Raw genomic sequence first — 24,581 nt, 5'->3', positions numbered from 1 at the left:
TTTTATGTAACGGCTAGCTATTTTCTAACTATTTTGTTGCACTTGCAGCCATGCGATATCCCCATATAACCCACATCCTTCCCGTGAGGATGTTGCCCTGGAAACTAGTGAACAACTTCCTGTGCTTTGCTGGAAGATGGCGGAGGAGAAAGCTCGGACGGTGAGAACATTAACAACAAACTAGAGCACACATTTCAGAAATGTACACTGGGGTGTACCGTGTTAGCAGATTATCCTGGTGATCTCTATGCAAAACTGATGTTAACTAGAATGTCTATGAGAAGAAATGAAAAATACGCGTCCAAATGGTTAACGTTAACGTTAGCTGGATGGCTAACGGTCGGTAAGACTAAAGTTGACGTTACCTAACGTTAAACATAGACGTGACTCTGGTCCAACACAGGTAAAGGGTGATGTTTTTCCTGTTCTAGAAATGACAGTTATTATTAGTTAGCTGGATAACGTTGATTACATGGCTTTGTGGCATTTGTGTTTGCCATCTTGTAACACTAAACACGTTAGCGTTAGTTTACGTTATGCTAGCTAACTTGCAACTACGTGGAAGGTGGGAATTTATTTGGTTGTGATAAGATGGCCTTGTAGTTTGCACTCTCCCACAGTTTGTCAAAGCCAGGCAACACTAGTGAATCCGCTAGTAACCTTAACCGATGTGATCTGGCATTTAACCCCTCCCCCCCCCACCTCTTTTGCTGTTGTACCTCATTACAAAATATGTGCTATTGATTAGATTGTGGGGACTGTTCTGTTCCACCTGAAGTCCAAAATGATTTCCTGTATTCCCCCTGTACAAAGATCATGTGATGTCCTCTCACTCTTCTCGTATTCTCCTTCAATGATTATGAAATATGCTCACAAACTAACTGCTGAGCGTATTGTCTGTCATCGCCAAAAGGAGGACCGCCTTTAATTATACTTATGTTCCAACGCCCTCTGTCTCATTGTCTGTTCCCATTTGACGTTTTCTGTTTACAGTTGTATCTCTGAAACTCATGTGATATCGTTCAAATAAAAACAAAACATTTTCTTCCATTTAGACTTTTTCACAAATATTTCTTTATTCCACCAGACCTGAACTGACTTAAATGATAGTTGATTTGAATTCCATTTAATATTCTCTATATTATTTTTGTAGAATATGGTGTCATATGTATAATATTGACTGAAGGCATTTTAAGTAAAGCTGTGTGTCTGCTGTAGTGTGCTGTAATGTAATGTACATGTCTGATCTCAAATGTAATCTCCGGTTGGTCTAAACTAAAAGCTTGATCAGAGAATATTTTCATGTCAATGCATGAAAATGCTGCTGTTTTTCAGGACCTTCAGCTCCCATTGGCCACCGAGACCAAGAAACCCCATCCCAAAAAAGGTTAGTGTTTTGTGCAGCCTTCCCATTTTCCCAGTCATCGAGTGTCAGTTTTTGCATGGAATATTTCATGACCTTTTTGAATTGCACAACTTGCCACAGATGGCACTGTCTCCTTTTCCAAGAAGAAAAATCCTCTTTGCATTTCTTACCACTTGGAAACCGTCATGATGGATGTTATGCTTGCCTGAAAGTCTGGCTGAAGTGCTGATGCCAGAAGAACATTTTGTCATTGAGTTGCCTCACTTATGACAAGCCATGTGCTTGAGGCTGTGAGTAGCTTAAAATGTCTGAAATGACATTGATCATACTTAGCATGCTCTTACATAAAGTATGATGAATATTTCATAGTGTTAATCCAGAAGATTGGTATTATCATAAAACAGAGGAATTACTCTCTCTGATTGGAATTTTAAACCTGCATATTACAGAATTCTCTAGGATGGCTCCCCGTGTGTACCCTATCTATTTGTGTTTTTGCTATCGACGGTGACCATGGAGGTGAATGAATACCCACAAAATGTGACATACTGATTTTCTTCCAATCTCCAGTTAATCTTTTTCTTATTTTTAAATACACATTGTGTTATAGTGGAAAGCACCAGGAGTGCAATAAGGAGAAGAGTAGTGTGAATGTGGGCTGGTGAGGGCTTTGCAATTCCCTGTAAATCCACTAGGTGTTGCTGTGAGCGAGGGTTCATTTTGCAGTCCCAGTAGTGGAGAATAGGATTAAAGCTAGTGGGGAGAAAGCTGTCCTGAAATAGAACAGCTTAAATCAGATTTGGTAGAAGGCAAATGGGCAGTATGCCGTTAACATTACACACGTTGCAGTTAGGATGATTTCTTTGTTGTGTGGCCCACTGGGTTCGGAAACATGGGGCTCATTCTCGCCCCCTGCTGTGAGGAAGTGGTGATGCAGCACATTACATTGTATTACATTTGTGCATTTTGCAACCTTGCAGTTGCACCGGTTCCTTGATTTTGATGTTACACCGCAGGGTTTCAATTTGTTTTATCCACATCCACGACACAGCAAAACCATTAAACCATTCTGCTTGTTGGTACTATATTTCCTGCCTGTTCCATTTATGGCAGCATTATCAAAACATTTGTGGCTGATTTGTCGTAAGCCAGGATTTCCATGTGAAAGATGATACTAAACCAACATAGAGAAGGTGAGCTAAAGACTGATTGTTCTTTACATGTATTTAGCCATCACTTTATTGAGTGAGTATATGCACTAGTGTGTGTGTGTGCGCGTGTAAATGTGTATGCTAGTGGTAGGTGTGTGTGCACATACATGTGCACGTTAGTGTGAGTGCACGTGTGTGTGTGTGCGCGTGCGTCTATGCGTGCATGCATGCGTGTGTGTTTGTGCTTTCTTCTTGCCTGACTGCAGCTCTTGCCCTCTCTGCAGTGTATCTCTCCAATTCTCAGCAGCTTGCTGGACGCTGGGGACTTCTGGTTGCCTTAGAAACAGGGAGAATATCTCAAACCCAGCTCAGAGTTTAGAGCAATTAGCTGATATTAGTGTATTTATGATCTTTCATATCCATTGCTGCTAGCAACTCCAAGTCAGCTACTGGGTTCAAGCACCCCTGGGCTAATCTAACGATTTAGCGCACTGCTAAATATGGGGTTAATGGAGCTGAGGCTCTGTCAAAGCCCTTTTACCATCTCTCCTTACTTGTTTGGAGCCGAAAGCTGTAGAAATGTTCTGCTTGTGTTCTGAGGGCTTGAAATCTTCATTTGTTATTGAAAGTATCTCCACTGTGGTCAGCAGTTTACATTCAGGAGTGAAAAGCATTGCCCAAGGCGTGAGACTAGTATGTGTAAGATGAATGTTGTCTAGTCCTCATCATTGGAGGTTGCGTTTAAGTGTTAAGCAGCTTTGTATGTATTGTTTTGTAAATAAATAGGTTGCATTGTTTCTAGTTTCTCCTTTCGTAGTCCATTTGTCTGTCTGAGCATTTGTTAATTTATGGGATTTTGTGCTATTACAGTGAGAAATGTCATTAAAAGGAAGTATTTCACATATCAATACTAAGGGTAAACGTGAGAAATGGAATTAAGCAGATTAGTCAGCACACTTAACGGTGATTGTCATTAACAGTGGGAAAATGCTCTGGCTTGGCTGAGTGAGGCATTTTCAGTACTGAGTCTAATGCACAAAAAAGAGTGTGTCGGTAATGTCTGCTGTTGCCAGGACTCCCAGTGCTATCAGTGTGATGGCTATCACTCTCCAGTAGGCAGGCAGACAGGCATGCGCGGGCTCTTCCTTTCTTCTGAGTGATTAGACCTTCTGGGAACTGGCATCAGTTAGGGAGGGCTCTCCCTCCTCCAGGAGCCGGAGTAAAGGAAAGGTGGTTCGGCATTCAGTGCTTCCTCTCGTACCTCCGGGTCTATCAGTCGCACCCGCATCGACCCTCGCCTGGCGCACAGAGGGGTCCTGCAGTACATCGGCCCTCGCCTGGCTCACGGAGGGGTCCTGCAGCCCATCGCCCCTCGCCTGGCGCACAGAGGGGTCCTGCAGCCCATCGCCCCTCGCCTGGCGCACAGAGGGGTTCTGCAGCCCATCGACCCTCGCCTGGCGCACAGAGGGGTCCTGCAGCCCATCGCCCCTCGCCTGGCACACAGAGGGGTCCTGCAGCACATCGCCCCTCGCCTGGGGCACGGAGGGGTCCTGCAGCACATCGGCCCTCGCCTGGGGCACAGAGGGGTCCTGCAGCCCATCGCCTGGCGCACAGAGGGGTCCTGCCGCACATCGCCCTCGCCTGGCGCACAGAGGGGTCCTGCAGCACATCGCCCTCGCCTGGCACAGAGGGTCCTGCAGCACATCGGCCCTCGCCTGGGGCACGGAGGGGTCCTGCAGCACACCCCTCGCCTGGCGCACAGAGGGGTCCTGCAGCACATCGGCCCTCGCCTGGGGCACAGAGGGGTCCTGCAGCACATCGGCCCTCGCCTGGCGCACGGAGGGGTCCTGCAGCACATCGCCTGGGGCACGGAGGGGTCCTGCAGCACATCGGCCCTCGCCTGGGGCACGGAGGGGTCCTGCAGCACATCGCCTGGGGCACGGAGGGGTCCTGCAGCACATCGGCCGCCTGCGGGCCACAGGGGGTCCTGCGCACATCGCCACGCCTGGGGCACGGAGGGGTCCTGCAGCACATCGCCTGGGGCACGGAGGGGTCCTGCAGCACATCGGCCACTCCGGCGCCAGGCTGCGGGCCCCGCTGTGGCAGGGCAGGGAGCAGTGAGCGCCCACTCGCTGTGAGGAGGCCCGGGCGAGCTAAGGGCCTCTGCTTAGGGCAAGACCCCTGGGCGGCGGTGGGCGGGGCTTGGCGGGGTGGGGCTGTGGGCGGGACTTGGCGGGGCGGGGCAGTTGCGCAGTATGGCGCACGGGCAGAACGTGCTGTGCCGTATTGTCTCTCAGTGCAGCGTCTGCTCCACCTCTCTCTTCCACACAGTGCCAGAGCTGCCCATCCTGGAGAGGAGGAACTGGCTCATCCACCTGCACTACATACGCAAGGACTATGACACCTGCAAGGTAGGAGCGCGCGCCTGCGTTCAGTCTGGTGCACTGCACACTACCCAAGCCCCTGCCTGGGCCCCTGCCCGCGTCTGCACTGGACCTCATGTGTTCAAGGCATTTCCATGCTAATTCATACTTGAAGTGTGGACTGAAAGATTTGGAATGCTTGATAAATTGACATTTATCAAAGCTAACAAAAATCCCATCGTTGGGTGAAGATTAGGGATTATTATGCTTGATAACTTAATTATTTTATCGTGTGTATAAGTACAAATTTGTCATCAACCATTCAGAAGGAGGAAATTAATTGCGGTGGTGTTTATTGATTTATTTAGCAGAATCCCGATAGTTTGCTTCAGTAGTGTACGACCAGTGGCAAAGATGAGAATACCCTTGGCCAAGTCATATGGCACTTTAAAATTATGTCTGTCTGTATCATTGCATCTGTTTAGTAGCTGGTGACTTTATCCAGGATGACTAATCTAATACCTAGCTTTCATTTTACACGCTTGTCCGTTTATAAAGCTGGGTGTTTAATGCGGTACAGCTCAGGTTCAGGATCTTTCTCAAGGGCACTACAGGACTGGCCCTCCTGAGCTTGTGGCCTGCAGCCATGCGCGGCTCGTTTGGATCTCAGAACCGCTGTGGCTGCCTGTGTGTTAGGAGCCCATAGGCTGACCTGTGGCACTCTAACAGGGGGGTGCTCCATTGGTCAGGCAGAGCTCCTCTTCCTGCTTTGTTCTGCCCACTGCCCCGCTCACTCATTATTCATGGCTTCTCTCTGCGGCGGCGCACACATTAAAATGCATTACCTCCAACCGGGACCTTCTGCCTCTTATCTATCGCTTGTTTTATAAGAGAAAATGAGTTGCAGTTTGATCTGATTAAAATGTGAAATAAGTGCCACTACTACTGGTTTTCTCACTTTAAGGAGGATTTAGTCAAAAGACCATATTAATTCACTCACTAATGAAACTGAATACAATGCTCCTTTTTTCTGCCTTGAATATTTAGCTTCTATTGTTAATTTTGTTTTTGTTTTTGTTAGGCTACTAATATGAAACGAGATATCCTGTTATACAAAGAGAGATTGTTTTTGCATGATAGGTCATTTTGAGCCAGATCATATGATGTTATTCAGTATCATAATTCAACCTCAGATTGAACTGGATGCAGTGCATCTACAGACAGGATATAGTGAGAAATCTCAGCTTGATGGGTTCAGCTCAGTGAGAAGGGGCCTGTGGCCCACTACAACTGCAGTGTTGGGTGCTAGTTCCTGTTGCATTGATATTGGCACTTTTCCAGTATTATTAACGTGTAGCTGCATAGATGATGGCGCTGCTGTGTCATTGTGTTTGACGTGTCTCTGTTCACTCAGGCGATTATCCGAGAGCAGCTGCAGGAGACGCAGGGGATGTGTGAATATGCCATTTATGTGCAAGGTACGCGACCTCAGCCACGCTATTCCCCGATCTCCAACAGGACCGCCTCGCGTTCCAGTTCCGTTATTAATCTGGGTTACAAGCCCCCGGGCAATTGTGTAAAGCTTTTTCTGAACCACAGGTCGAAGGCTGTCTTTTAGTCTTTGATATCCTGCTTCTCACATCTCTACATTAACTCTTCTTCTTCCCCAATGTGCATTCCTGCTGCCTTACAAACAATATTTAGAAGAAGCGTGTTGGTTTATTCCCTCCTGTGTAAACTTCAAAAAAAAAACCTCCCTGCTCTGCTTGTTTAGCTTTAATACTCCGTTTGGAGGGGAAGATCCAGCAGTCCCTGGAGCTTTTTCAGAGCTGTGCTATCCTGAATCCCACCAGCTCTGACAACCTGAAGCAAGTGGCCAGATCCCTGTGAGTAGGGCACTGCTGGCTTTCTCTGCGGGCTTCGATCATTCACGCGCTGCTAGGGTCACATCCTCATAAACCACCTACTCTTACATGAGAATATTCACAGGAATGCTGCTCATTAATTTGTCAATTTGTCATAGACAATTGGAGGCAAATGGCAGTGCAGTCAATGCGAAACCTGTATTTCATAAAGGTGTAATTTGTTTGTAGTGGTGATTTTTGTTTTATTTGTATCCATTATTAATCATGTAGCTAATGGGCTCTTATGCTTGTTTTTGGTGCTTGGCTATTTTTTTTTTTAGCTTTCTGCTTGGCAAACACAAGGCTGCCATTGAGGTTTACAATGAAGCTGCGAGACTCAATCAGAAAGACTGGGTAAGTAACTCTGTAGCCCGAGTGTCAGAAGAACAGGGTGACTAGCCCTACAGCAGTCTCCACATCAGTAGAACTGGGTAAAGTAGAAAGCTGTGAATCTGATATCAAAAAGAATAGATAAACACAGCTTTTGGCTCAATATGAGAATAACTGGGTGAAGTACACGCTAGACACTGGACTCTGTACATGTGATTTTAGGGCCTTGCTCTTTGTCTTATTTAATTGCACTGGGTTGGTTTTCAGGATTGTTTGCAGCCAAATGAATGGAATCACCTATCCCCAATGTAAAATTCTGCATTTTATAGCACAGTGCAGATTATAAGGAGTATATTATAAAGCAATGATAATGTATAGAGAATATTTTATAGTGAAACCAGAAAACAACTGTGTATATCCTTTGTCTGATTTTGCACTCATTCATTTTTAAAGCATTGTGCAAAATGTGGCATGAATAAGACTGATACTTCTGTTTGATTATTCTGTATGTTCTGTTCTTCCCACAGGAGATTAACCACAATCTGGGTGTGTGTTATATCTACATCAAAGACTTCAAAAGTGTAAGTGTATCCCAGCAGTAAAAGAATTTGACAAGTGTTCCCTACCACTGAATGTGTGTAAGGAGCACACAAGTCATTTTAAATGCAACGGTGTGTAACATCGTTATGCTGTATGCCTTCTACAACCTGTATGCCTACTCTGCATTTGTCTCTCTAGGCTGAGGAGCAGTTAAATCTTGCCCTGCAGTTGAACAAACATGACTTGACATACATGATGCTGGGAAAGATTCACTTGCTGGAGGGGAACACGGAAAAGGCCATCGAAGTGTACAAGAGGGCTGTCGAGTAAGTATACGCCACCCAGAGATGGAATATCACTGTGACGAGGGATAAGCAGACAGCACAGCACAGCGAACGATTAGCCAATCAAATTGCTGTCCATAGTGTCTTTTTTAATGGAAATGCCTCCGGGATGTATCAGGGAAATCATTCTGATTCAACTATTCTAGGACATTTTTAATGTCGGTTTACTATGTCCCATCATACACTGTGGTACCGTAATATACCAGTATTGGGATTTCATAGCAAGCATGGGGTTTAATATTTGTTTTGAAGTGCCAGAGACTGTTTACTGATTTGCCTTAGGAAAGTTTACTCTGGCTCACTGATTGTTCAATGTCAGTCTATTTGGAGGTCAAGTGATGCAAAGCGAACATTTTCTTTCTGTGTAAACTTAGTCACCATCAGCTCCCTGTGGCGAGCCTTTTCCCCTGCAGCAGGAGGAATAAAAGATGATTAAAAGCACCCAAAGGCTCCGGGCCTGCTGTGCGTTTAGCAGCAGCCATCGCTGTAATTAATCACATTAAAGTCTCACTTCAGCTCAGCTGCTTCTCCCAAGCCTTGTACTATTCGCAGCATGTCCTGCCACATTTAGTTACCCCCCCCCCCCCCCAGTCCCACTGGTTTCTTTCCTGGAATTCTGTTCAGAATGTAATCACAAATATTTAAACTTTCACACTGGATATTTTTAGGGCCAGTCTTGGTTTTGCATAACCTTGTAGATGATGTCTTTTCGCCGTGTGGCACGCGATTAGCATTTTTGCGTGTCATTATGGGTGTGTGGTTTGGCTCCCTGCTGCTCAGACCCTGTTTCTGGGGGCGCTGGAGTAAATAACTGGGGGTGCAGAAGCTGCTGCGCTCTCCTTGCCCTGCTCATTATCACCGGCTTCCAGCAGCGTCGCTGAATTAATAAAGCATCACGGCACCGGGGTCTGTTTTAATGAGACGAACCACTGTGAACCACAGCGCGTCTCCAGAGCTCTGCTCATTTGCATTTCTTTATCTAGAAATGCCCCCGAGTTATTAATAAATAACAATAAATTATTTTTAAATAAAGCAGTTTAGCTCTTTAGTTACATTTGAGAAGAGCCGGTCTTCACGCTGGAGAAGAGGCCTGCGGGTATCTCTCTCTCTGTGCTGGTGTGAGTGTGGTATTTGTTCCCTGTTCTGCCAGGTTTTCCCCTGAGAACACCGATCTGCTGACCACACTGGGTCTCCTGTACCTGCAGGTGAGGCAGTGTCAGCCTTTAGACTCCATCAGGGGCCTGATGCATTCATTTCCATGATGATGTATCGCATTGCCATCAATGGTTTTCTGTATGACTGCCATATCAAATATGGAAAGTGGGATCATTTGTTTATATGAGGGGCTCAAGCAGGTGCCGTTTTATGTATAAAATATGCAAAAAAAGGATTTCAATATGAGACCTGTGTTTCTACACATGTTCTTACACGTGTTAATTAATATTTTTGGACAGCAGCATATTTACAACATCTATGAAGTTATACGTTGTCAAGGCATAGCCAATACCTACAGCCCTTTTCAGGGTTTCCTTCAGAAATAAATGCAGTGACCACATACAGTACTTGCCGTCCTTACAACATTCACTTTGTGGTTTTATTTTTATTTACTTTCGTGGTCTTTCCTTTTGCTTTACTTTAATTTTATGAATGTTTATATTTGCATATTAACTTGGTAACGGGGAAGAATCACAGGGCCAAGTTACAGGAGGGGATGTAAGAAATACCTGCATATTTATTTACGGTTGTGCTTTTTAAAATTTTATGTGATGCTTGTGGGTCAGATTGTGTTGCAGCTTAATTTTACTTTGATATCAATAACTTGATTAGCAGATGAATTACAGCATAAGAATATGAACTAATATGAACTATTATATTAGTTCAGCTCTGGAAGTTGAGCGAGTTCTGAAGTAACTGGTATAAATTTATTCCCCAGCTTGGAACATATCAAAAGGCATTTGAGCATCTGGGAAATGCTCTAACTTATGACCCCAACAACTACAAGGTAGGAAGCAAATTTGGGCTTTGATTTCTCTTCTGATCATGATGTTGAATCATTCTCATTGGAAGTTAGGACACTTCCAACATAAAATACCTATTCCCCAGTGATATACATTTCCTCACATCCAATCAACATTCGTCCATAATTTTACTCACAAATGGAAAGAGTTTTTTTCTTCATAGTTTCAGAGTCCAGAGTTCACCAATATAAGACAAGTGAAAGAACACGTGTACAGTATATGTGTCTGTAGTGCGTATGTGCGCACGCTTTATGAGATTGCTGAACATATAGGGTGAGCTTCCATTGGAATCGTGCGGTATGTTCAGAGGATAACGCGCCACACAAACACAGATTAATGGCATGGTGTTACTGTAGGCTACAGTGAGTGTCTTTGGATCTTTCCTTAGTGACCACAAAATCAAATGATTGAAATGCATGTGTGTGTTTACATATGTGTGTGTGCGTGTGTGTGTTTGTATATGTGTACATGTATGTATGTGTGTGTTTATGTATGTGCGTGTGCATGTGTACGTGCGTGTGTGACCCCGTGCCTTGGGCTTCCTCAGGCGATCCTGGCGGCAGGCAGCATGATGCAGACGCACGGTGATTATGACGTGGCCATGAACAAGTACCGCGTGGCAGCCAGCACCGTGCCCGAGAGCCCTCCGCTCTGGAACAACATCGGCATGTGCTTCTTCGGGAAGAAGAAATACGTAGCAGTGAGTCGCTTCTCCGTCCGGCCTTTTTTTTCATCATTTCATATTCTGAATACATCTGGGTTTCACCAAAACTGTCTGCTGCGCTTAAATGGCAGTGTGACCTCAGCACAGCAGAGCTGCTGTCTGTTCAGCACGGTACGGAAGTCTAAATTACAGTCCCATAGTGGAGCTACAGGAGATGCTGATAAGGTTTCAGTATATCAGGTTAAAGCTACCAAGTGCCTGCCTCAAGTTCCTGTGCTGACGGTCTCATCTCCTCTGTCACCGTACAGGCCATCAGCTGTCTGAAGAGAGCCAATTACCTGGCTCCGTTTGACTGGAAGATCCTGTACAACCTGGGGCTGGTGCACCTCACCATGCAGCAGTACGCCTCGGCCTTCCACTTCCTCAGCGCCGCCATCAACCTGCAGCCCAAGATGGGGGAGCTCTACATGCTGCTGGCCGGTAATGCGCCCGGCTTTTGCTGTTTGCACTGTGGTTTACTGCTTTGTTCTGTAGATGCATGACATGCACCTGCCTTCCTCTGAGTTTGCTGGCTTGCTCAGTATTCACACTTTACATGTCCCAAGTTCATTGCCTTGCCCCGTAGTCATAACCTACACTTGTAATGCTCCAAGTTCATCGTCTTCCTGCAGTCATACCTTGCACCTGGTAATGCCCCATGCTAACTTCTCTACTCTACTTAGACTCATACTCTGGACTGGTAATGCTGTACATTCACTGCTATACTCTGTAGGCTTAGGCTTTGGACTGGAAATACCCCATTTATCTGGTTTGCACACTGAAATGACCTCTTTGAAGTGACCTTCCTGAAGGCCAGTTACTGTATATAATACTGGCCAGTTCATTTGTATTAGTTCCAGCACGCTTCAGCATGACAGTGGTAAATCGTGACTGAATCACTGGGTGACTTTACCAGTCTTCAAGGGCTATGCAGCCGAGTGTGCAGTGCACTGACTGATGGCCTTTTCTGTTTGTTTTTGAGCAGTTGCCCTGACTAATCTGGATGACGTGGAGAATGCCAGGAGGTCGTACGAGCAGGCCGTCTCTCTAGACCAGTGAGTTTCTGTTTCGGGTAAATTTGCACATTCTCAATTAAAAACAGAAATGAGCCCTTTACTGTGTCCACTCCTGTCCTCCACAGATCCAACCCGCTTGTGAATCTGAACTTTGCCATCCTCCTGTACAACCAGGGGGATAAGAAGGGGGCCTTGCAGCAGTACCAGGAGATGGAGCAGAAGGTCAATATGCTGAAGGAGAGTGGGAGCAGTATGGAGTTTGACCCTGAGGTACTGCTCCCTAAGCACTACTCTTCTCTTCATTTTCATTTTCTGCCTTTTAATGACCTGTTCTTGCGTAAGTTGTACGGCTGTTCATGTTTGGTAATGACTTGACTGAAGAGATGGTGTACCAGGTTTTACATTCCTGCTCTTCTGTTCAGCTGATAGAAATGGCCCAGAAGATGGCGGCCGCTTTGCAGGTGGGAGAGACCCTGGTGTGGACCAAACCAGCCAAGGACTCCAAGTCCAAACAGCACCCGGCTGCCCCCAGCAAGGCTGCCGGCTCCCAGCAGCCCCTGGGCAGCAACCAGGCCCTCGGCCAGGCCATGTCCTCTGCGGCCGGCTACAGCAAGAGCATCCAGCTGTCCACAGGTGTGTGACGGGGGTGTGCCCGGAGTTCAAGGCTCTTTATATCACTGTCATACAGTCATTACAATGTGCATGTATGAATACCTGTGTAATGTGATCATTATGATGGTGATGATGATGACTAATAGCATGGACAAGTTTAAATTACTCAAGAAAGCTGGAACTAAAATATTACTGTAATGCAGTAATATCTGCGGTTTAATGTTTTTGGCCCTGGGCCGAATGATCACAGAATCTTCTCTGTGTGAACCCGACTTCAGCCCGGCTGTGCAAACCGCGATGTGATGAGAAGGTGCAGCTGACATCAGGCTTTAGAGGAGGGCTCATGCTGGTCTGCGCTCTCATGAAGACGAGAGTGGAGGTTCCAGCATTGAGTGCTCATAAAATACAACTGGGCATTCAAATCCAGGGAGAAAAAGGCAGGCAGCATTAAAAAAAGCCCGTATATTGTGTCAGTATATTTTGTAGAGAGGTCACACTATCATTTTTATTTTCTCTGTAACTCCAAACTCCGTTCTATTTTGCAATGCATATTCAAGCACATCCATATTCATTGGCTTTATTGGGCTTGGTCACGATTGCAATTCTGGAAGCCAGTACTTATAATTAAAGTTATCCAGGTGGCAGTTTTTGCTTTTTTTTTGTTTTTGTTTTTTGGAGACGTTCTAAAATTACAATGGTAATTTTTGAGTTGGAGGACAAACCTACGTGTGTCCCCTAGGCTCCACCCCCCTGGGCCAGCCGAAGCCCCCCTCTCTGCCCCTGGAGCCAGAGCCAGATGTGGAGAGCGCCCCGTCCCCGCCCACTGAGCCCCCAGGCCCCCCTGAGACAGAAGAGCCCCCGAAGCCCAAAGAGAAGAGAAGGAGCAAGCCCAAGCCAGTGGCTGAGTAGCACGGGGGGGGTGGGGGAGTTCCCAGCGAGTCCCCAGCGAGTCACACTGCCCAGGCTCCTCTAAGCACAGTCCGTCTCTGGATAGGTGTGAAGGCATTCGCCACTACACTTTATTTTTAAAAAGTAAAAATTGAATAAGCGAACACTTCATTTAGTCCAGCACATTTGATAACTGGATTTCCCAGGGGCAGTGACAGGTCTTAACCCCTGGTAATCACCCCCCCACCCCCTCCATTGAGGAACAAGGGAACACATTTCCCCAGTCTCCTTTATAAGGTGTCTCAGCGTCCTGCAGGTCCATGAGTTTTATAGGTGACCGCACAGTGTCATGGTACATTTTGTGCTGTAGTGGGTGTCGCGTACCTGACCCTGCATTCTTTCTTGCCCGTCGCTTGTATGTGAATGACTGCAGTATTACGCTTTGCATTGTGTAAAAGTGAGCAGCTTCTGTAAATGTAGTCATTAAGACTTCCACCTCGCACTGCCCAGAGGCAGGCTGTAGGTACACCCCATAGGAACACAGGGTTTACGAGAAGCACAAGCTCATTTTGCATTGCGCTGTTTCCAGTGACAGCACTCCTTTATTTACCTCTGTGTGAATTGTGAGAACGTGAGCTGAAGCAAAAGAAGCTAGAATGTGTTCTCTCGTGCTTCAGAAGCATGAGGTTACCAGGTAAGTAAGCAGTAATGTCTGTAGAGATGCGTTGAAACAGACGCTCTAGCACAGCAGAAATGAAAGTACTTAATTATTTTAGGTTTTACATCTGTGTATGCAGATACATTTGCTAGCATACTATGGAGTAATTTGTTAGAAAACATGAGTCTGTTTTGTATCAGTTCATTAATTTCTCTGATGAGTGTTGTGTAGTTGTATAGTGCACTTTAACCCATTTAAATAATGTGGCATGGATCAGAAGCCAAAGATAAGCAATGCTTTATGAGGGCACTGAGATGACTGCCATGGGTGCAGTTGATGTAAATTGTGTTTTCAAATTTCAGTCACCCAAATCTTTGAATTCAAGCAATTTATAGTGCTTGTATATAAAAACTTTAAAATTGGAAACTTAGTGTTTTCCTAATAAATAAATAAAAAGTTTGGACCCAAGGCTTTTTTTTTTTTGCTATGATAAACAAGTGTAATTGAAATGCTTGAACTCCCCATTGAATATGAATAGTGTATCTGGGAATTTTGCCCTAGTTTTAAGTGGATCCTACAGTTTCTAACCATTTTGAACATCTCCAGTTATATGCTGCGTGACAGGGTAAGGAGAGTAGTTTGTGTTGAAGGCGTGTTTGTTAGCGTGTGCTAGGATGTCAGTGGGTACACTTGGGGGTTCAGGTCAAAATGTTTTTTATTGATTTACCCTGGGTCTCGTAAACAAGGAATGTATTTAAAAGAGAAAAACTTTAACAGGAAACATTTATATCTTTGTTTATTGAAATAGTTTATTTATATATAAAAAAAACGCAAAAAAAGAAATAAACCAGTTTGAAGTAGTACAATTTGAAGGCTCTAAAGTTAATGCTAATCAAGTGTCTAACATTGAATGCTTAATGAATAGGGCTTTCCTGACTGCATATTGTATCACGTTGTGCAAAGACTTCTTTCATTTTGTATCCTGTTATCCTGAATTTAAAATGTGTACATTCAAAATAAAATAATTTGATGAGAAACAGCCTGAAATGGTTTATATAGATAGATTTAAGCATTAAATATTTTATTTTTCTTACTAATCTCTATGACACATCATGCTAAATTTCTAGCAGAGATACTAATCAAAGGGGAAAACTGTACATGTCAGTAACCATCAGCAAGGATTATACTTTGAGGGGAAATAAGACATTTGTATGAATGCATACGTATGCATATAGTATTTACCCATGTATCAGAAGGAACTGTTCTGACAATAGGATGACAAGCTTGTGCTGGTGGTAGTGCTGAAAAATTATTTTAATGAGCAGCAAAACCTCTAAACCAAATTATACTCTTAACATATACATTCATGTATTAATGCATTTTACTGCAATTACAGTTTAAAATGTATAATAAACAATACACACATTTTATTTTATCCAAAATAGTCCCTTTTCAAAGAGCCATTTGAAGTTTTGGAAGGTGCAATTTCTACCATGTAGACTCATTGTACAGCAATTCGCTAAAGTGATTCATGTCAAAAATATTCTTATAATTTTAAAAATAACACTATATATTTGGATTTATTCATGAATGAGATTAGTCTGAAAAGTACCAGGAAAATTTCATTTCGATAATGACTCAAAATGGTATGTCTGATGCCCAAGCCACGTATTCAAATGATAGTAATGCCATATGTCAATTTCAGGATATAGAAAATAAAGATTAAAAAACAAAAAGCAAAAGATTGATCTACAAATATTTACAAGTAGAGCTGGTGCCAGTTTTCAACCCCCGGGAACATCTAGACTGTCCAGGTAGACCTGCTGTGCCCATGAATATCAAGTATTCATTGTTACGCAAAATATAAGTTACAAATAAGACAAAGCGTTTAATTTTACAGAGAGCTAATATAGTCAGCTCTTAAATTAGGCCCCTCAATTAAGACAAATGGAGTTGGAGGAGCTCCTAAAAACACTTTTAGATGACAGGTGTGACTTGAGGCAGTAAGGGTCATCTTTTGCCACTCAGCTCTGCTGTACTCTACTTGGGGAAGCTGCCCCCGGCTGTTAGGAGGACCACTTCACAGTCCGACAGTACCTCTTTCAGTCTGATCCGCAGATAGTATGAGAATTAATCTGAATTTTAGGCAGACATCTTGTGACAGGCGGTAAGAAACTGAACACAGTACAGACCACAGGGGGGCACACATTGGTCCAATAGTGCCAGGATGTGCGAGTGCTTTACCAATGCTGGTTCCTGGATTAATGTAGTCAGGTAACTGATCAAATTGTCATTACAGGCCATCAGCATTCCTGGACCAAGGCTATGTACCAATGTTGTAGACCACAAACACAAAAACAGCACGATTTGATGAAAACATAATCCCTGAAAAAAAAAATCTCATTTTTTACATAAGAAGTTAGATGCCCACTGAAGAGAAAAACAGGATAATACAGTTCAGGATGAATAAATGATCCCGTTCAAGTATGCAAATCTGGAAGACCAATTTCATTTTTGATCTTCGGGTCACACTTTCCGCAAAATCCAACGTAACAAACAACATGAACAGAATTATGCCAGCTTCAGTTCAATATAAGCAGAAGTTTAAATGGAGTCAATGACATGTTTAAGTAGTAACGCCATAATAAAGGCAAAGAATCCAATAATCAACTCCTAGTGTAATACACTGGCAGGGGTGGAAGTGCATAAATATTTCACTTAGAGCTGTGGTAGATAACACGTTCTGAGAATAGATGTGATCTGGCCACCCCATCTTGTGCAAGAAGGCTTAATAGTTTGGCGGGAAAGAAATTTGAATAGTCATTTAATGTATGTGCTACTCCATGTTCAGTTAAGACTTTTTGTGGAATTAGGAGTAATAAGCAGGATTCATTTGATAAGACTATCGGCAGATGCTTTCTGTACACTGCTTTTCATCAACGTTGAAGAACTTCAAAGACACGTTGTCTGAGAATATGAAGCATCTGCAGCGCACATACCAAAAACAGCACTAAAAAAAATGTTCCAGTTTATCATCGGTGAGATGGTAAGTCAAGGCCAGGTGGGTATGGATCTGCTCCAGCATGCCCTTTTGCGTTAGGTTAACATGATCATTCTCAAGCCTCGCCAATGTGCCTATTGAGCAGCAGGGTGGGAAAGAGACCAAATCTCCACAGGGCGCCCACCAGTAATGAAGAGTCAAACTTGATTATTACGTTCATACCCGTACCAAACTGGTCTTTGAGTGGAGATGGAGGCCAGTGAAGGCATTCATGTTCTGTACGCAATATTTTCCTTGCTCCCCCCAAACTGTTTACACAAGGCTAATTGGATTATTTCACATCATTTGGATTATTTTCAAATCATTATGAGCAGTAAACAGTACAAAAACTCCTTGGAGTGTGGAAACAAATGGCTGCCAGAATGTGCCTTGGGTTATTGGGGCCTGTCCGTTATACAAAACACTCCCACCTACAGTGTGACGGAAAATTACCAAAAAGAAAAACAATCAGGGTGTCACAGGCATTCCACACTCCATTGCACATTGCTGAACAGAGTAGTTGTATTGGGGACCAACAGTGTCTGCTACTGCTGCTGCTGCAGGATCTCAGAGTACAGGAGTCCCTCTGCTGAGATGGCATCGCCCAGGCCTACTGTCCTTAGCGGCTGTTTGCAGACTAGGACGGGTGTCATGTAGAAGGTGACGTTGCCCCGGTGATAGACAGTGACTGGCATGGCGGGGTCGAGAGTCAGGCTCTCTCTGGGTTCTGAGTAGGAGCTGTGGAAGTTTCTGGGTGCCCGGAGGGTGACCTTGGTGGCGTCGATGCTCTCGAGCCCACAGGCCTGGCTGCCGGCCACGCGCGCCCCCGCCGCCACAGCGGCCACCTGGTTGCCCCAGTAACCGTCCACCGTGGCCAGGATGTGGTAGGCCAGGGTGTGGAAGTGGATGCGGGTGAGGTCGGCCTCGGATTCTGGATCGGTGCGCCCGTGCCGCTCCAGGACCCACAGGAGGATGTCGCTGACCCGGCCCACGTCCGGCATGCCGTCCCAGGACGCCAGCTCAGAGTGGGGGCCCTCACCGGCCTGGGACAGGAAGAGAAGCTCCTGCTCGTTCAGCCCGATGGAGTTCACCATGGGAATGACCTGCTAACGAAACCACACACACTGTACGTGTTGCCCCGTTCGCCTGTAAAGCTTAGGTTTAAAGATCTAAGATTAATCCAACCTTAATTCCAAACTATTCTTTCACCAGTGGGTTATATCTCACCAAAAATGTTCAGGTTGCGATTTCCTTCCTCTGAAATACACAGACTGAAGGGCCTGTGAAATTACTCATGACGACTGGGATCAAGCCTTATTGACTGCATCACTAATGTGCGTTTGTGTTCAAGGACACACTTTACAGCAGCCTACGAAGAAAATTTTCTGTTCAGCATTTCACTGGCTGTGGATCTGCACTTCAGACAATGAAAGCCAGTATTCCAGGATGGACGTTCATTACTTCCTACAGGGAAAACGAGATACTCAACTGCCAGGCTGAGCAGCTGTAAAGGAAGACCCATTTTCTATTTGACTGAGCACCATGAGCACATATGCGCATGTAGATGTGTAGAGTATGGGACTGACCCATGACGTTTTAATCTGGTAAACCTACACATTTACCTCCTGCATGATGCGGTTCATGTAGTCCTTGTCAGTCATGCTGGCCAGCTCCAGGTGGATGGGGACCTGGTTGCGGACGTCAGAGATGGCCACCACAGCCTGCAAGTGACAACATCGTTCGCCTATCAGTCCGTCCTCACAGATGCCTTGTATACCTGTCTGCACTGACAACCCGTGATCATCGCAGTGTCTCCACCCCAAGTGTAAGTTGATAGATTCATATTTTTTCTAATTCCACAATGCCTGTGTCCACTTTACAAACAGTGCACTAATTCACCTCTATACCATTAAAGAGTGCTTTAAACTGACCTCCTTCAGCCTCTCCTCCCACAGCTCCCTGCCCTGGCCCTCCATCATGTGCAGCCCGGACAGCACCACCAGGTCTGGCTGGAACTCCTCCAGGCTGGCCACGAAGGTCTCCAGCGTGCTCATCTCCCCGTTCGCCACATCGTGGGAGAAGATGAAGCGGTTGGCTTGGGGCGCCCGGGTGGGACCCCACTGCTCCCCTGCGGAACCCCAGGAGAGACACGTGAGCGTTACTCCTGCATTTCAGCGGACCTCTGTGTGCTGTGTCAGGAGAGGCTCGCCTGCCTGCAGTATCCCTCCCACACCCAGACACACGCACTTCCACTCACTGTGTGCCATTAGCTGCAGGTTTTTAATGGGGGAAGGGCGCATCTCAGTCACACTTTAAGAAGTTAAAAACAGTTTAGTTCAGGTCAGTTTTAACAAAGTTTCACAATATTTTACCCTAAATGAATAAATGAGACAAACAGTGCAGCCATACTAACTTGTAACAGTGATACCCTGCTTGTCTAAAGCTATTCTCAAAATGTCCTTTAAGCACTGAGGGATGGTGCTCTTGTATAATGGAGCTACCTAGATACAACTTTAAGGACAAGCTCATGCCCTCCTCCAAAACATGCAATGCCAGGCACCATTTCATATCACACCGCAGTTTGCAAGTTGGGCCCACACAGACATGAGTGAGAGGAACACAGATTCAGACTGATTGACATGTATTGAAAACCTGTGACCCCAACCAGTTTGCACTGGCATGGTCTGGATTCACTACCCAACCATGAGGCCTATCCATGCACTTAAACTCTTTAACACAAACCATTTTAGGAATTCAGGACTAGAATACAACCTGGCATCCCTTTAAAAGAGCCTGCTATATACTTAGAAACAGGAACCAAATCCACCATTGTTTATAGATTTCCACTCACAAAGCAAAACCTCAAGCATCTTGTGTGATAAGAGACTACAGAGAACCAATAGGGTGCTGCTAGACTTGCTAACCTGCTTTGTACTCCAGGATGAGATGGAACTCGTCTGTCTCCTGCAGAGACTGAGGGGGGACGACGATCTGGTCATCCAGCATCTCGTGGAGCCTGGGGCCCACGGGGCCACACAGCAGCACCTGTGCTCAAACACAGATGAAGGTTGGGATTTAACAGTCACTCACTCTCCAGTGAAGCCACCTGCCTGCCATGTACAACTGTACCAGAGAAGACTCTACTTTACCTGAGGGTTTGTGAACACACCCTTTCTAAGCAGGTAGTCTAACAGGTATCGCAATAAGATCAGGGTGCCAATTATGCCAGAGAACCCTCCTCTTTTAAGGGAAAGGAATGGAGTTGGTCCAGGGTTACCTTATACTGTAAGGATTAATCATGGCCATGTCACACATGAATGAAAAATACACCCAAACTGTTCTGAATTCATTAAGCATCCATTTTCCCTTTGTGTCTAAGTGCTCCATTTTGTTGAGTGCAGCTGATCCATGTGTACCTGTGCAGAGAAGAAAGGACCCCGGCGGAGAAAAGCCCACCCCTTTTTTCACACAAATGAAAGTAGGTGTGTTGTCCTTTCTACACTCATGAATTTACCATTTTCAAAAATCTATGAGGATAACACCATGTGAACACATTCCCCAGAGTGTTTCCATTGTCCTTAAACACAAAGACCACCTTTTCCAGATTCAGCAAGGTCATTGAGTGTTAGATTACAGGCCTCCTCATTGAACAGCACACACACAATTCACAGCCAAGCTCTCTAAAGTTAATAGAGCAGGATTGTTCTCAGCATTCCTTATGGGAACTCTAACAGTAATTATGAGTCATAAAGGAAATTGGGGTGGATTGGCACTTGGAGAGTTTAAAGCTCTCCACATCAGAACTTCGCAGAATGTTTATTTGTTTAAGGCAAATAGACAAAACTGTCTTCAGATTCAAAACCATGCTCGAGTGAGCAGAGCCAAGGCTTTGGAGAGATCCAAACATACCATCAGCTGAGGATAGGTAGCCAGTTTCTGTCCAATCAGAGCTGCGTTTCCACCCACATACAGCTGGACGGGAGGGAAAGAGACAAGGCAATGGTAAGTGTGAACATTTTATTCAACCTTAGAAATGCATTACATTTCTTCTCCAGATCATTTGTTTGTTTCATTTTAGATGACACGATAAATCTGCAACTTGCACTTCAGAGCAAAGTATGGACCATACAGTAACTATGTATACATGAATATAAAACCCCCAAAAATTCATATAATCATGTCGTCATCCCAGAATTACAACATGCAGATTTTAAACAGAATGGTTTTAGTATCAAACACTGGGTGCAACGAACAACTCACAAATTAATCTCCTTGCAAACGTAACACACCTGAAAGGTCAGCAGGTCTCATTATCACTCAGTTTACAACAGCTTACGCACTTCCTGTAATTCAGGAATAACAACCTAATTGTGAAAGCCATATTATTGTTTTTGTTAACACAACTGAGTTGTGAAACCTGTTTTGACACCTTTGTGGGTACTTTCGATTTCTGGTTGATTTGTCATACCAACTGGGTGTTTTCGCCCTGCTTGCCTTGAGTGAATTGATCACCTCAGGTGTACCCTACCAATCACTGACCGAACCCACCACAAATACAACAGTCACACAGCACAGTCAAAACCTGATGGAACAGTCAATGGAAATGAAGGAGGCCAGGATTCTGTGTGGAGTTCAATCTTCGCTTGTACCCAGCACACCGCATATTTTGAAACTGAATGTAGAACATCTTCTCATGGTAAGTAGAGCAGCCAGAGAAGGCCCAGTGCTGAAATGTTTAATTACTATCAAGCGTGCATGCATAATTACATTTGGAAAAAAAAAATCCAATCCTTGGGGTATCTGGTATTAATTCAAAATTAAATCATCCTGTCTTGGGCACATGCAATACAGTTAGCAGACAGATACAGTTACATGTCAGACGATTAAACTGTTACCATCTCCAGGTCACTCCGCCTGAAAAAACAGACAGAGCCTCTTAAAAATCGAACTGCAGCACAACAGTTTCTATCAACTCCAAAGACACACAGAAGAAGCCAGAAGCTGTGTGCTGTGGGTCTGTTCTCTTGGAACATGCAGCCCCTAAACTCTTCTCAGCGTGAGTCATGAAGCTGGCCATCGACTGTTGCTAGGGTACACAAGGCTGCCTTTACCCAAGCAGGCCCTGGCTCTTTGTGGTGGCTAATCACTATTCCTGAGATCACTCCTCCTCTCCTCGGGCCCAAATCTCAGCCGGTCCCAGGGCCCCTGTCACGCGCGGTTACCTGAGCCCCAGGGTACTCCGCAGCAGCTCGTGCGATCCTCTGAAAGGCTTCGCCGTCGCTGAAGAAGCGCTCCGCGGCCGCCCCCTTCTCCATGTAGTATGTGAAGGCCTCCTTCAGATCCTCTTTGGAGTGGAGCACTTCATGGTCACTGCCCTGCCCGGGATCGACAGCCAGGGCCTGGAGCAGCCCCACCCCCGAGACCACCACATCCACGCAGGCGTTGACCCTGAGAAGCAGCATAACGCAGGTCAGCATCTGCACCCTTGTCTTGTGCATTACACCTTACATACAAGTGCTGCTTGTCTAAAGCAATTTTAAAAATACAAGAGGTGTGAGATGATAATGACAATCATCCCAACTTCACATCCAGTGAAATGCAGTTTAGCATTAAGACAGACACTAGATATGGGCTGGAACTCACCCTACAGCCACGCGACTCCACTGGCGGGCAGGGGCAGAGATCAAGGTCTCCCAGGCACTGGAGATTATCCGCTCTATGGTGGGTGTGCCAGTGGGGATACCTTCAAGAGAGGGGGAGGACTGGGAGAGGTACTGCATCAGGCGTTCTGGCAGCTCAGGGTCCGTCTGGTAGAAGTACCCAACTGTCAGAGCCAGGACGGCAGCTACAACAGCCTTCTTCCACATGGTCCCCTCAGCGTCTGCTGTGTGTGAGCAAAGCACAAGATTGTTACATTCACATTCACAGGGCGACATAGCTCAGGAGGTAAGACCGGTTGTCTGGCAGTCGGAGGGTTGCCGGTTCAAACCCCGCCCTGGGCATGTCGAAGTGTCCTTGAGCAAGACACCTAACCCCTAACTGCTCTGGCGAATGAGAGGCATCAATTGTAAAGCGCTTTGGATAAAAGCGCTATATAAATGCAGTCCATTTACCATTTACATTCCCAGGCAACCTCAAGTTAGCATTCTTTTCCGATAGCTACATGCATCTTAAAATATTCCGCAATGGATCTATAACAGACTCGGTGCACTTGATCAGATGAATTTTGTAAATTATTTAATATTGTTAGAAATGATCAGCTTCTTCCCAATACAGATCCTCCCAGGAAACGCCTTATCCAAATCTATGCAAAAGTAACTCCGACTGATTCACAATGCAAAACTTTACGATAGTTACTGAACGGAAAATGTTTACTTAATACTCACTCATTCATTACTGATTAATTAGTACGAATTAGTGTATTTAATTCATACAATTTCCGGTCGCTTTCAAGCTAGCAATTAAAACGACCAAGATGGCCAACCAAGGGCATCTCTGTAAAACCACCATTGGTTTCCTATTTTGGATAGTTCCTTAAGGTCATTTATTCAATCCAGAGCGAGCAATCAGGATAGCCAGCAAGCTAAATGTAATCCCATTAGTAGTTGGCTAATGTTAGCAGTGACAAAGCAGAAACACCTGAAGATCCAATCACATAACACATCTAGTAAGCTAGTAAACATTGTTTGATTAATTAGTATAATACAACGGACTGAACTAGCAACCTAAAAAGCACCGGCGATACAACTGAATCTCCATGTCATTTACGTTGACATAGTTCTGAGTTGGCTGGTTTGCTAGCTAGTGCATAGGACAGCAGCTTGTGTACTTGGATCGCTAGCTAGCTGTCCATATAGAAATATAGATGACCACACTGCAATGTTAAAACATACTTTTTACAGAGAAATGTCACTGTTGTAAATGAGGAAGCTACGAACCAGAAAATAGATGCGGCAGAAATCGCTACCGTTGCTTGACAAATTTTGAAGCGGGCAAGACAGGGCTGTTCAGGAGCCTCGGTGTTCAGACCGGGCGCCACGTCTGAATTCAGGGGTGCCCGATTCCTTCGTACAGCAATTTACGGCGCTACCTTTAACACGTAAGTTACGCCAAAACCTGACGCTTGTAGGTTGCTGAAACGCACTAGCAGTGGCTAGCTAGCTACTGCATTTCAGATTCCCAAGCCTGCTGCAATGGCGTTTACGTAACTTTGAACACTACATCCGCTTCTATTTGCGCTCCGAGCCGCCAGCGTATTTCTCTCATCGTTACGCGATGTTTTGTTACTGTGACGCTGCACGTTGCCATGTTTTGAGGATCAAAAGCACCTCCGACGCCAATTAGGCCGTCTGAGTATTAAATAATTACGGAATCTTTGTGGAGTCAATCGGCAGTTATAGAAAATGTGGCCTAATTTAATTTGAGATTATATTTTCATTTAATACGAAACAGGCAATTCAACGAAACCGTACATAAAGGAGCAGCTAGGAAGTACGGGCCTGACTATTATCATGTGCGCACGTGCAGTGGACCTCAGAAAAGCTTCAACACCGTTCAAACATTGCTGATATGCATCGTTTATTTATCAAGTCGTAAGAAAAGTTATTGGCCTAACCTAAAACCGTCCTGTCATTTGTCCTAAACAGCA

General features: G+C 45.1%; 2 protein-coding genes and 1 long non-coding RNA gene across 8 annotated transcripts in view; 2 read left to right on the top strand and 1 right to left on the bottom strand.

Moving 5' to 3' along the window:
- Window positions 1–57: 57 nt before the first annotated feature.
- Window positions 58–14,930, top strand: bbs4 (Bardet-Biedl syndrome 4). 2 transcript variants are annotated; one of them, XM_064313337.1, is made up of 16 exons: window positions 58–160; window positions 1,336–1,387; window positions 4,849–4,928; window positions 6,295–6,358; window positions 6,655–6,766; window positions 7,066–7,138; window positions 7,642–7,695; window positions 7,853–7,980; window positions 9,149–9,203; window positions 9,932–10,000; window positions 10,564–10,716; window positions 10,989–11,160; window positions 11,705–11,774; window positions 11,861–12,005; window positions 12,158–12,368; window positions 13,087–14,930. In XM_064313337.1, exons 1-16 carry the CDS (start codon window positions 137–139, stop codon window positions 13,254–13,256), a joined length of 1,632 nt encoding a protein of 543 aa, XP_064169407.1. In that variant the 5' UTR covers window positions 58–136; the 3' UTR covers window positions 13,257–14,930. The 2 variants fall into 2 exon arrangements, with proteins under 2 accessions (XP_064169407.1, XP_064169406.1); XM_064313336.1 differs by lacking the exon at window positions 58–160 and having other exon boundaries at window positions 1,294–1,387.
- Window positions 14,931–16,698: 1,768 nt separating this feature from the next.
- Window positions 16,699–24,198, bottom strand: adpgk (ADP-dependent glucokinase). Of its 5 annotated transcripts, none has more exons than XM_064313340.1 (8): window positions 23,872–24,198; window positions 22,577–22,817; window positions 22,156–22,381; window positions 20,843–20,905; window positions 19,858–19,978; window positions 18,865–19,061; window positions 18,556–18,654; window positions 16,699–18,039 (listed from the first exon to the last, which is right to left on the bottom strand). In XM_064313340.1, exons 2-8 carry the CDS (start codon window positions 22,798–22,800, stop codon window positions 17,479–17,481), a joined length of 1,491 nt encoding a protein of 496 aa, XP_064169410.1. In that variant the 5' UTR covers window positions 22,801–22,817; window positions 23,872–24,198; the 3' UTR covers window positions 16,699–17,478. The 5 variants fall into 5 exon arrangements, with proteins under 5 accessions (XP_064169410.1, XP_064169411.1, XP_064169408.1 ...); XM_064313341.1 differs by having other exon boundaries at window positions 22,577–22,814; XM_064313338.1 differs by lacking the exon at window positions 23,872–24,198 and adding an exon at window positions 23,320–23,476.
- Window positions 23,901–24,581, top strand: part of LOC135242320 (uncharacterized) — a 54,965-nt gene continuing 54,284 nt past the window's right edge. Inside the window, exon 1 of the long non-coding RNA XR_010326306.1 lies at window positions 23,901–24,032. This is a non-coding gene — a long non-coding RNA (uncharacterized LOC135242320). The remainder of the gene's footprint in view (window positions 24,033–24,581) is intronic.

This window comes from Anguilla rostrata, chromosome 16 (assembly GCF_018555375.3).
Source record: "Anguilla rostrata isolate EN2019 chromosome 16, ASM1855537v3, whole genome shotgun sequence".
NCBI classification, from domain to species: Eukaryota; Metazoa; Chordata; class Actinopteri; order Anguilliformes; family Anguillidae; genus Anguilla; species Anguilla rostrata.
Note: the sequence above shows the minus strand (reverse complement) of the source record. Positions and strands in the feature narration are given on the sequence as shown.